Genomic DNA, 12,914 nt, shown 5'->3' on the forward strand with positions numbered 1-12,914 from the left:
AATATGGGTCTGGGTCTGTTTGCACAAGAGAATCATATGAGTCCAAACATGAGAAATGGAAACTCTAATGGGGTAAAAGCGTAATCATAAAAACATAACGAAGCCCTAATGTTTGTTACCCATTGGGTCCGAAAATTTGTCAAGTACTATAAAAAAGATATTAGTTTTCCAGTCGCTCCCTTTTTTTTTTCCCATTCCATCCTACCGCCGACGTTCGTGATCGCCGGTCAGTCTTCTTCTTCCTCTTCGCCCTCTCAACGTCGTTGCAGAAATCAATCGTGTTTTCAGCTGCGATTGCGCTGTGAATTGGTCATTGTTAGGTTTTAGGAAAGTTATGTGTTGTTTCGGCTATATTTGGCCTAAACAGATCTAGCTATTGGTTCAGACGTATGTGAAATCCTGATAAAGCTCTCTAAATAACGCCTGTGATCTAGCAATTGGATTGGTTTATCAAAATTGACTCATAATCCACTGTGAAAAAATGCAATTAGATCCATGGCTTCTGGACCATTTCCTTTGCTTGTTTTAAGCCTTTTTTCTGATATGTATGACAACAGATATGAGGATTATGCTAGTATTTGTATCATTGTTGGGAAAGGTTTTGTTTCACTCGTGTAACGCAATTCCATTTCACTTGTTACATTTGTATATATGTTTTCACTTGCATTATCTAATAAGCTCGATTTTGTGCTTTGATCTTATTAGCAGTAGCATTTAGTTTTTTGTTTTTTTTTTTCAGTTTCCTTCTCCAGGAAAAGTGTGGTTAAACCCCACACGCAATGGTTATAATGACGATTGTGTAATCCAATTTTGTTCTTTGGCTATGTCATTTTACAGAAATGACTGAAGCAGAGTCCAAGACTGTTGTCCCTGAGTCAGTGTTGAAGAAGAGAAAGAGGGAGGAAGAATGGGCACTTGCCAAGAAACAGGAGCTTGAGGCTGCCAAAAAGCAGAATGCTGAGAAGAGGAAACTCATATTTAACCGGGCAAAGCAATACTCCAAGGAGTACCAGGAGAAAGTATTTTTTCTCCAAACTTAGTTTGCAATTTTTTCTAATGTGAGAAATGCAAATTCATGGAGAGTTTCTGCTACTTGTTTTCTACAGGAAAGGGAATTAATCCAGCTGAAGCGTGAGGCAAAATTGAAAGGAGGCTTTTATGTTGACCCAGAAGCTAAACTGCTTTTCATTATCCGTATCCGTGGGTAATATGAACTACTATCTCCCAAGTATAAGGATGGTGTGTTACTTCTATAACTTTTTTCTCATTTCTATCTTTATTATTCCATCACCAGTATCAATGCCATTGACCCAAAGACAAAGAAGATTTTGCAGCTTTTGCGTCTAAGACAGGTAGCAATCTTATGATGAAAAATTTGTAACATTTTAACCAATGATACAAAAGGATCGTATCTGACACTTGGGTCATTTATTGCAGATTTTCAATGGTGTGTTCTTGAAGGTCAACAAGGCAACCATTAACATGCTTCGCCGTGTTGAACCCTATGTGACCTATGGGTACCCCTCTTCTCCCTTCCATCCAAAACTTTCTTTTTTTCATTTAATCCCGTTAGTCTTACCCATGGACGACTCTTGTTTTCTTCAGATACCCGAACTTAAAAAGTGTGACGGAATTGATTTACAAACGAGGTTTTGGAAAGCTCAACCACCAGAGGATTGCCTTGACAGACAATTCCATTGTAGACCAGGTGAATACCATTAGCCTATTTCCTTCATCATGTCTGGTTCAGTTCATGTTAGGATATGACGGAAAGTCAGTTTTATTGCCTTAAATCCTGTCCTAGAAAATGATGCTTTATCATCAATGTTGGATCCAATTTGGTCTAAAAGATTTGGATTGTCGTTTATTATCATAACTCTATGCCTTCTCTATATTTACAATCCCTGTGTTGTTGAATCAGGGACTAGGGAAGCATGGTATCATCTGCGTTGAAGATCTGATCCATGAGATCATGACGGTTGGGCCACATTTCAAGGAAGCCAACAACTTTTTGTGGCCATTCCAGTTGAAGGCGCCATTGGGAGGGATGAAGAAGAAGAGGAACCATTACGTGGAAGGAGGAGATGCTGGAAACCGCGAGAACTTCATCAACGAGCTCGTTAGGAGAATGAACTGAAGTGTAAGCGTTTTTGCTCTGAAACTCCCTGGGAAACGTTTTGCTATAGGTGGAAAAGTTCTGTTCGCTTGCTTGTGTTGCCATTGAGGCGAAGACTTGAATTTGTATTTTCCATGTTTAAGATTTTAGGTCTCGTTATCAATTTTCTCTTATATATTTGCAAGATATTAGATCCGATTATATCAAAATCTTAATTTATAGTTCTGGAGTAAGTTGCTCTGAAATTCTTAGGAAACGTGTTCTTTGCCTGTTGGTGCAAATTTAGGCGTAGACTTGGTATTTAGATTATCCACGTATGAGACTGTGAACTACATTATTTATTTACATTCACATAACAACAACATGCATATATTAATATATTATTGGCTATTGCATTTTAGTACAACATCATTTACTCAAAAGTAAGATATACAACATCTTTGGTAGAAGAATGAACACAGTCTATAGAGCAGAAACATACATCTTTCCCATTGATGAAAACCAGTTTGTCTTTGCATATACGGTGACATGTATAGCAAATCGGTCGAGAAACACCATTGTTTGAAGCAATCTCTAACTTGAGACCATTCACTTTGATCCTATGACCATGCTTCAAATACGGATAGTTCCCCATTAGGCACTCAATATGTAAAGTGGTATTGCAATCATGGCAGATGTAGAACAACTTGTTTACATTTATTTCTTCTTCGCATACCTCACATCACCAATTTGGTGGCCTCGCAAATCCCATTGTGAAGCCTTTATCACAATATAATGTGAGTGGATGAACGTCGTGCTTGTATTTTACCAATCTTGGCAAAGTCAAGCACTTGAACTCCATAGGGAATTAGCACGTGCTACAATGTGCCACAATGGCTGAACGCTGATTGCAACCCTCACAGTTATATTCGTGATTAACTAGTTTAAGAAAGAGAGGATGTGCAGGGTGGGCTATATGGTTGAATGGCCAGACAAAGGAAGCACACTTTACATCTATTTTGAACCCACAATCTTCTTGGCAACACTTGTACATGAATCCGCAAGATTCTTGGCGACAAGCAGAGCAAATGAAGAATCCATCTTCCGTGTTCTTCATTTCGATCTGTAAGGTTAGCGGATGACGATGTAACGCGTGTTCCAACTTCCGAGGAAGACTTGCACATGCGTCGTGGAGAGCAAAGTCACATCGCTTGCACCTCAATAAATTACCAAAATCAATTGGAAGGATGCAGGCTTGACAGACCTGTCCACTTTCTTCTTCGCAGTTCACATCAAACCTCATAAGGTCATGGTCATGGCTAAAATGTCGTATGGATCCACCATCCATCTCCACCAACGGCGCAAGATCAACTTCAAAATTACTCTCTTCTTCAGCTCCTCCTTCTACATCTCTGCCATCCCACACTTCATCTTCCGTTGCACATCTTGGATGGGCAACGTAACCACATGCCTTGTCAATACAAATATATCCTCCATAACCAATTTTTAGCTTGTGGTACATACTCCAACAAATTCTACATTCCAAGTCTCCATCAGGGATACAAAAAGTGTGTGAAAGATAATGCGAGTGACGTGTGATTTTTATAACCTTTGGTAAGAAAATACATTTTCTATGGACAAAGAAATCGCATTGCAAACATGCGAACATATTTACGTCCCTCTCATAGACCTCCCCACAAGTGAAGGCATTATATCTATGAATGAAGGTGAGTGTATGCTCATGAATCTTCGGGTAAGTTATTGTGAGACAATCCTTGTGGTAATGAGACCTACATGTACGACAGTAAAAAGCGCAAGATTCTAAAGAAACCTTATTTCCACAAAGCTTGCAGACACCATTTCTTCTTGTACATGAAGTTTTTTCCTGAATATGTCTAAGGGGAAAATCATCGCTGTCCCGGTAGCCCATGGGGATGTGTATGTGTTGTCAGGGACTTGTAAGTTTTGTTTATAGATTGTAAACAATACACATATTATGTGTATAAATTTGTATATATGCTTTGTTTTGGAACGAAGTTATCTTTGGCTTGGTTAGTGGTTATATCTAGCAAGGGTAGGTACCGTAGGTAAGCCTTAAAAGTTAGATCCCTTATATATGTAGATATCTCAAAATTTTACAAAAAATGTTCTTTGAACAGTTCTTTATTTTGATTTTTATGCTCAAAATATATAATCAAAGAATTGTAAATTTTCATATAAACTAACAGCGATATAATCTTGTGATTTTGTACAAAAACTAGATGTTAACCCGCGGTACACCGCGGGCCTATATTTTTGTTAAATATAAATTAAAAGTTTAATTTATTAAGATTATCTACAGATATAACCTATTGTTTTGTTTGATTTAAATATATAATATAATTATATATATATATATATATATATATATATATATAGTGTACGCTTAGTATGTTTTAGGTTTCAATTTTAAGATATAGAAACGAAAACATACAGTTCATTAAGCAACTCTATATAGCAGATTTGAATATGAATTTATTTTGTTGTTTGCATTTTAGGGACTGACCTGTGGTACGCCGTGGATCGATTTCTTATAACTAAAATTTTTAAAGTAAGTTGTATTTGTGTTGTTAATATTATTTGTTTGTTTAGTGTTTAAAATTGTATTATTGTATTCTCATATTAATATCTAACAAAACCCGTCCTACCATATAACATGTCCCGTGAAATTAAACATCATTTTATGAGTTTTAATAATATTTTATTTAAAAAACATATAATCCGAGTCAATTTAAAATTTGCTTTAAATATATATTTAATTGTTGTAGAGTTCAAATATTATTAATATTATAAACTTTTTATAGAATTTAAATATTGTAAATTTTTTATAAAATTAAATATCTATAATGTTTAAATTTCTTATAAATTTTTATAAAGTTTAAATATTTATAATATTTGAAACTTCATAAAAGTTCTAATATTATAAATAATTCACGCATTTTATAAAGTTTAATTTTTTTAAAGTTTAAACAATTATCATATTTAACTTTTAATAAAGTTTTTATATTTATAATATCTTGAAACTTCTTCAAAGTTTCAATTTTTAAAAATAAATAACCGGAGTAAACCGGATAACAATTTTATATTGGTGAGATTTAAAATTATTTCTCATACTAAAAGACATATATTAATTTACTGTCCAACATCACAAATAGCATAGCTTAATCTTGTGGGATAAAATAAAATGTTCAATGTTATGTTCTCTAAATCTTTAAATATAAATTCTGAAAACTCTGGTTACTATGTTATGGTGCAAGTAACGTTAAATAGAAAAATAATGATTTGTCTTTCATGTATTGAGTATGCATATTTTGTGGTTTCTATTCAGACAATTATTTTGTCAAACAACCGACAACCATAAAACTTAGTGAGAGAAAAATAAAATATTAAAAAAATCAAATGTAAAATTTTAATAGATTATCTATATATATAATCTATTGTTTTGTACAATTACAATGTTTTGAGTTTCACGTTTTGTACAATTACAATTACAATGTTTTGTACTAATACTACAACTTATTTATAGTACTAAAACTACCCAACCCCATATAAATAAAATTGGGCCTAAATAATTTGTCAAACCAATCCATCACATACAACCCACGAGGCCACGACACAACCTAACCTAGATCTAAAACTATTTCTCTCCGACTACTCTCCCACCATTAGCCGACAAAAGCAACCGTCACCGGTCGTATCCACCACCGTCGCAACCCATATCTCACCGCAACTGTCACACCGTTCCCTTTACTGATCCACCAAGTTGAAGCTCTATTATCCACCGACCACCATTGCACCAACAACTCACCGTCGCCATCACAACCATTCCCTACCTGTACACAACATCACCTGAAGCTCGATGACAAACCGTTGCAACAATCTCTCCCTTCGACATCTATATTCACCAGAGACTCAAAAGTAGCGGCCATATGAAGAGGAAAAAGGTGTGTTTAATGGTTTTTTGTAAATCGTGCTTATTTGTGTTTGATGATGTTAATTGACGTTTAGGTGTAGAGTATTTATAGGGTCAAAATTAGGTCACTAATCCCTATCACTTCACCCAAAAATTATTCGATGTAGCAACAAATTAAAGATAAAATCTTTGGATTCGTTAGTATTTTGGAATATGCCAAGATTTTAATTTTTAAGAGTCAAAATTTTGTTTCTTTAAATCGATTTTGTAGAGATATTGCGGAAAGAAAATCTCCGAAAATGAAGGTGGTGAGTATAATTAGTTGAAAGATGAATCCGAAAATGAATGTGTTGATTAATTAGTTGGAAGACGAAATCTTGGAATATATATTTTAGAAAGAAACCATAGAGATTTTTATGGAGAAGAGTCATAACTTTGTTTCTTAAAATCGTTTATTTACAGATATTGTAGAGAAGAAAAATCGGAAATGGTATGTTGGGAGTCAATAAATGATTAAAGAAATCTCGGGTATTAGAATTTAGAAAGAATCTGGCGAGAATTTTTGGCAATGTTTGTTAAAATGTAAATCTTGGATTTTAATTCTCGAAATTAAATGTCTTATCTCGAAATTATGCAATTGTTTTGGAAGTAATTAGAGGCAATATCTCAGTTTGAAATTAAGACAACTTTCCTATTATTCCTTATTCTAGATCCGAATAGAATTAAACCCGGGTAAAACCCGGATCCAAAAGACTTTTTGCAAAAATCCCCTGTAAAAATGTATATGTAGATGAGAAAAGAAAGTACACTCAGATATTTTGTTTATAGATTATCGAAGTGGATTTTCATGGGTCAATCGTTATGTTCACAACGACAATTTCACATGCATGTTTAAAATTTGATATTCTTTTTCTTTAGGCAAAGCAAGAAAAGGATATCTAAGCTTAAGGCAAAGGGTTCATACTTTATACTGTTATACATGGACTTAATTACGCTAGTCCGCTACGTACTATTTATAGTTTGGGGTCAAATGTTCCCTGGCTAGGTCCGAACAAAGAAAGGGATAATAATGCTTTATAGTGCTTCGATAGAAAGCAAAGTCCATACTGATATTCTATACTTGGACTTTACGCTATTGCAGAAATCTTAAATCAATATAATGCCCTTCAATTGAAACTTTCTTGTATTGATTGGTGAACATTATCTCTGTTATGATGGAAAGCTTTACTAAATGTTATGCCCTGAAACTCCTAGGAAACATTAACGGTGAAAGACTTGAATTTTGATATTTTCTTAAGTTTGAAATTGTTAGAACACATCATTTATTTCCTTCCACATTACATCGACAGACTTGCATTGCATTCAATACAGGACTCATTTGGTAGAATGAATACACTTGATAGAACAGAAATATACATCATCTCTTCCATTGAAAACTTTTTTGTCTTGGCAAATACGGTGACATGTATGACAAATCGGCCGAGAAACACCATTGTTTGAAGCAATCTTGACCACGAAACCACTCACTTTGATCCTATGGCCAGACTTCAAATACGGATATTTCCCTAAGATGCAGTCGATATGTAGAGTGATGCAGCAATCATGGCAGGTGTAGCATAATTTCATTTTGTTTATAGTTTCTTCACAAATCTTACACCACCACTCAAGCGGCTCTACAAACCTCTTGGGGTAATCTTTAACACAGTCTAGAGTGAGTGAGTGTCATACCAGTATCTGACCAGTTTTGGTAAATTCAAGCATTTGAACTCCAAGGGGAACCAGCATGTTTAGTAAAATTGTGCTGCAAGTCTTGAAGATTGTGTGCAACCTGCACACCTGGAGATAAATTTATCAGCGTATATACTGACAGATAAAGAGGATGTTGATGCATACTATGGTCTAATGGTTGGGCAAAAGAAGCACACTTCACATCTATTTCAAACCCACAATCTTCTTGGCAACACTTGTACATGAATCGCAAGAGTGTTGGTTACATACAGAGCAAGTGAAGAACCCATTTTCGTTGTTCATCGTGTCAACATGTATGGTTAGCGGATGAATATGTATCCCATTTTCCATCTTCCGAGGAAGACTCTCACACAACTCGTGGAGAGCAAAGTCGCATTGCTTGAAAGAAACTACCAAATGGAATTGGAAGGACGCAGGCTTGACATACTTGTTCACTTTTTTCTTCTTCTTCGTCCATATCGAGTCTCAATAGGTCATGTTCATGGCTAAAATGACGTTTTGATTTTCCATCTATTTCCACCAATGCAGCAAGATCAACTTCAGGGTCAACTTCTGGTTCAGGTTCTTCTTCAAGATCTTTTCCATCCCACACACCAAAACGAGTTACACAACTTGAATGGACAGCATAATTACATGTCTTCCTAATACAAGAATATCCTTTTTATCTAACATCAACTTGGTCCCGGCAAACTCCACAAATGTTATCGCCAAGAATGACTTACTTTTACACAATTTGCAAATTGCATCTCCAGATTCGCATGGAGATTCTTCAAATATGTGTCTAGGGTGATCAGATGGGAAATACACTATAAAAAGTAATTGACAAAGATGGGATTTCTAACTTAATCTATAGACTATAATCAAATCACCACCTCATATAAATAGATAATATTGTTATTCTCCTTCTATAGGTAAAGAAGATGATATCTTCGGCTTTACTATGCTTGAAGAAAAGCTAAGTCCTTAACAATACTATGTCTGTGAGACTGTGACTGTGAGGTCTTGATTTGGTTAGCACAAAGTAAAGAACAATAATGTTGTTCTATAATCGTATCTGATTACTTTCTTTGTATGTAATAAAACATGTAAAGGTTTAACAAAGATACGAATCTTGAAATTAGGGCTCCAAATTTGTCATAGGCCCATTTTGTGACAAGGTTTTCATTGGGCCAAAATAAAATAAAGTGCTTTATGTTCGGAAGTAAAATAGATATCCCTTGATCAGTTTCATGTTCCTCTGCTTGACCTCTCCCCTGTTCTGAGTCCCTTGAATTTAGTAAAAACTGCTGATACGTATGATGCTCCTCTCGATGCGAAGACCAAACACAAAGGCAGTCTTTGTCTTAGAAGATCTCTGACACAAGAGGCATCATGTTTCTAGTGCGTAACAGATTCATGAATGAAACACCTTTTATGAAACTGAATCGTTGAAGAGATTATTGTGTCAAAGGAGTAGTGTTATATCCAGCTAATATTCTGCCTAGTTAGCCATATCATGCAAACTTTGTCTCCAAAACTTATCACAATGCCCATGTGACTTCAATAGTGGCTCATTTATTAACTAAATAATTCCCAGATCTTATTTTCCGTGGTACCTTGTTGCTGCATTGAGTCTCCCAAACCTGTTCACATTTATGTCATTTAATCTTTTTTATGACTCCAATTCCAAGTACAGCTAGTTGTACTTGTCTCTGTACATTCATGGTAAGGAGGAATTAGAAAAGAGATGTCATTATTTTCAAAACTAGATCTTCCTTTTTATTTCACTATTTTACATCATACACTTAAAAAAATCCATCTTAATTTAATTTGTTGAATTGTAATCATGAAGCTATATATAATTATCTCCAAAGTGAAGAGTAATCTTGATTTTTTTGGTTATAAATCAAGATTTAAAATAGTATGGTAGGTGAGGATGAGATATCAATGCATCTGAATTGCTTGATTTCGTTTAGGTGACAGGTAAGTAGCGGACGATGACAGGTGAGCTATGGTATACCAGAAATGGCTTATGATTTGAAACTTTGTTCGAACTTCTCATGAACCAATGAAAACTCTTATCATAGAGACTCAAACGCATGAATCACATATAATAAACGAAATATGGATTATAAAGATCAGATTGAAAGAGACAGAGGATCAGAATTTTGTCAATGGAAGGTATTCATTGCATTGAATCTATATATGGCTGATCTTTTTGTTTATATCTTGGAGTTGTTGTGCAAGCCAGCTTTGTATCATTATGATATGTGTCTCTTAATTGTTTGTTTACTTAAAATGTTTGTTTCATGCAATTTTTGAAATTTCGATATGGTGAACTTACAAATACAAGCACATGGTCTGGATTTAGTATATTAACCAACCAATTTATTTCTCATGATCATATGATTGCCTTACTTCTCTTTCATATATCCTTATTTTCTTTTAATCAGTCTCGGATTGTTGTAGTCCAAACTCCAAAGGTTTTGCATAATTGTGATGAAATTTTGTAGATACAACTTATATCTTATCAGAAAAAGCTATGGATACTTATTGGCTCCAAATGATGGAGGATGTAATTAGCGGGAACATAACGGAATGATATACAGTTAACCTTGAGAAGGGAAAATGTGATTTCTTTATCAAAATAATGTTAAACATGCGTAAAATAATACTATATTGGTGTTTAATTTGTAAACAAATGTGATATATCGGGGGAAAATAAGTGTCATGAACCCTTGTAATTATATATGCCTAAAAGGCTAAAGCAGACCACAATTTGAATATTAAATCGGTACAACTACTGAACATGTTTTACATAATCTGCATGATTAATATATCGATTAGCTGTAGTACTTATGTATCTGTGTGGTCTTTAAACAAATCAAGTCTCTTAATTAATTTTTGGATGTATATGATTATCTTCTAGATCTGATCACCTTCTGGTTTCTGAATCGAAAGGCATGGATTGTGCATGGTCGTACCTATCCTAACTAAGATGTTTCATTCATTTATAATCACGATTATCCAATAATTACACGATTATGTGTACAAATTGAGTTTTAGTATTACTATAAAATACTAACTACGTGGTTGGTCTGGTGATCATCACCATAACTAACACAAACGTCTTGATGTCTTCGTGGCTTAATTGTTTTCGGCAGCTGAAAAAGAAAAGATGATTTGACTACGTCAAAAGTTAAGATTCCAAAATTTAGCTTTTACTTTGAAATTTCGTTTTTCTGTTCTTTCCAAAATCATCTTTATGGTTGACTTGACCGTAATTTTCTTGAGAAACACTCTAACATTTTGACTTCATATACTAGACTTGTTTTAAGAGTTCTTTTCATAGACTAACTTGCCGTTCAAGTTCAATAAATACTGGGATGAAGCAAGTACTGACCTCATCAAAATGTTAAAAAGTCATGATTTTGACATTTTTAGCCCAAGACAGAGACAGACATTAAAAAGCCCATGATTTTGACAACAATTAATTCTGTCTAGCTTCATCTAGTTTTTTTTTTTTTTTTCGATTCATAATAAAATATCATAACATATTTGTATAATTCCTTAAATCACATATAAATGTATTAGACGGCTAGACCAAGCTTTCAAACAAGAGTTGGAAAAAAAAAACTACACATTAATATGTTTGGCAAAAAAACATTATATCTTAATATGACATATATATTCCAAATTAGACGAACTAGCTATTAATAACTTAAAATACTATTTGACCTAATGAAAGCATCTCATTAATTAAGATATAACCATATGTTTTGGCCCCATGTTGAAATGGACGGCCATGATGGAATTGATGATGGCGATAGATGACATAATTTTATTTTGTTTTTTAAGTGTTATGTAGATGATCACCCCAACACAAGGATTAAGAGGTAGTTTGAAACTTTCATTTAACTCAAGTTTTAGTTTCACTTCATATTTTAATTTCTTTAAGAATATAAAAAAAGATTTGAACCAGTAAAAGTGTAAATATATGATATCGTGTAATTTTGGTTGAGATGTATGAACTGACTCTTTCAAAACTAGTAGACCAACTTGTTCGTAGCGTAGACCTTAAATTTTAACAAGTAAAAATTCTTTTTTGGTCTATAAGAAAAATAACAAGATTGACATTTTCGCCATCGGCAATTACTAGCTACTGAGATATGTTGTATAGTATATATGGACGATATACATAAGTCAACAAGAAAACAATAAGAATAAAATATCCTTAGGAAATGCTAGTGACGTTAGAATAGAAAAAGTCTATTGTTGCAAGTAAAACCGTGTGAAAAAGGTCAACGGAAATTAATATTCACAAACTGATATTTATCGATTAGTTCGTACTTCGTATTGTTTAACCTATGACGTATTTGAAAAAAAAAAAAACTGAAAGGTAGCGATTTCAAAACTAAAGTTAATTAGTCGGGCGAAATCCGTATCCACTATATATGTAATTAACCATAAGATTTTCAGTTATTACGTATGTGCTTACATTTTGTTAAATTTTATGACTTTAGAATAAGATAACTAATGGATTAATCAATGTCTATTTTATATTAATTAGGTATTTGAGTATTTGTAACGTTTGAAATAAAATCCTAACACTATTCTTCCGAAATTATGATCTTTTGATCTAATTTCGAACCAAATTTACTATATATGATCGTAAACATACACTATTTGGGTCAAACTCAGACTCTAATATACATACTAAATTTCATGGATTTCTCAATTCATCATCAATTGACAATTAATATAATGACACATCTCTTCTTACATTATCTTAGATTCGTAATCAGTTTGTATGTCAATATTATTTTCTATAAAGACCATAAATATCCAAATAACAAGCATAAAACATTTATACATGTAAAAACATAATGAAACCATAAATATCTGTGATTAATACTATAAGAGGTAGATGGCTGAGTAATGAAGTATTAAATGATATCCATAGTCCACAACTAATTCCCTTTTTGGGTTTACTCCTTGGACTTTTCTTCTACCGTCCAATAAATGAAGCAAGGGAACATTTTCATCATTACAACAAGTTTTACTTTTTGGACTCACAATATTTGTTATATCCATTCCACACGTTGAGACAGGAGTGCGATTAGAGAGGCTAGTTTTGAA

The 12,914-nt window shown here is 33.7% G+C and overlaps 2 protein-coding genes, 1 long non-coding RNA gene and 1 pseudogene across 3 annotated transcripts; 2 read left to right on the forward strand and 2 right to left on the reverse strand.

Annotated features, from left to right (window-relative positions):
- Positions 1-112: 112 nt before the first annotated feature.
- Positions 113-2,337, forward strand: LOC9321040 (60S ribosomal protein L7-4). The gene is made up of 7 exons (XM_021033216.1): positions 113-226; positions 838-1,019; positions 1,107-1,204; positions 1,295-1,352; positions 1,438-1,517; positions 1,606-1,708; positions 1,922-2,337. The coding sequence occupies exons 2-7, from the start codon at positions 840-842 to the stop codon at positions 2,135-2,137; spliced, it is 735 nt and encodes a 244-aa protein (XP_020888875.1). The 5' UTR covers positions 113-226; positions 838-839; the 3' UTR covers positions 2,138-2,337.
- A 60-nt stretch (positions 2,338-2,397) lies between these two features.
- LOC110230410 lies at positions 2,398-4,133 on the reverse strand. The gene is given in 1 exon segment (XM_021033215.1): positions 2,398-4,133. A coding segment is annotated over 1 exon segment (1,497 nt). The 5' UTR covers positions 4,026-4,133; the 3' UTR covers positions 2,398-2,528.
- Positions 4,134-5,623: 1,490 nt separating this feature from the next.
- On the forward strand, positions 5,624-6,684 carry LOC110230557. Its single transcript, XR_002333719.1, has 2 exons — positions 5,624-6,078; positions 6,510-6,684. It is a non-coding gene; the product is annotated as an uncharacterized LOC110230557 (long non-coding RNA).
- A 421-nt stretch (positions 6,685-7,105) lies between these two features.
- Positions 7,106-10,751, reverse strand: LOC110229865 (annotated as a pseudogene).
- Positions 10,752-12,914: the final 2,163 nt, after the last annotated feature.

Source organism: Arabidopsis lyrata (assembly GCF_000004255.2).
Source record: "Arabidopsis lyrata subsp. lyrata unplaced genomic scaffold ARALYscaffold_3, whole genome shotgun sequence".
NCBI lineage: Eukaryota > Viridiplantae > Streptophyta > Magnoliopsida > Brassicales > Brassicaceae > Arabidopsis > Arabidopsis lyrata.

Excerpts from the sequence above, each read along its gene's own strand:
- LOC9321040 (XM_021033216.1), top strand. The coding sequence starts at position 840 with ATGACTGAAGCAGAGTCCAAGACTGTTGTCCCTGAGTCAGTGTTGAAG. Across the intron at positions 1,353-1,437 it reads AGCTTTTGCGTCTAAGACAG|ATTTTCAATGGTGTGTTCTT; the intron begins GTAGCAATCTTA and ends CATTTATTGCAG. Across the intron at positions 1,709-1,921 it reads ACAATTCCATTGTAGACCAG|GGACTAGGGAAGCATGGTAT; the intron begins GTGAATACCATT and ends TTGTTGAATCAG.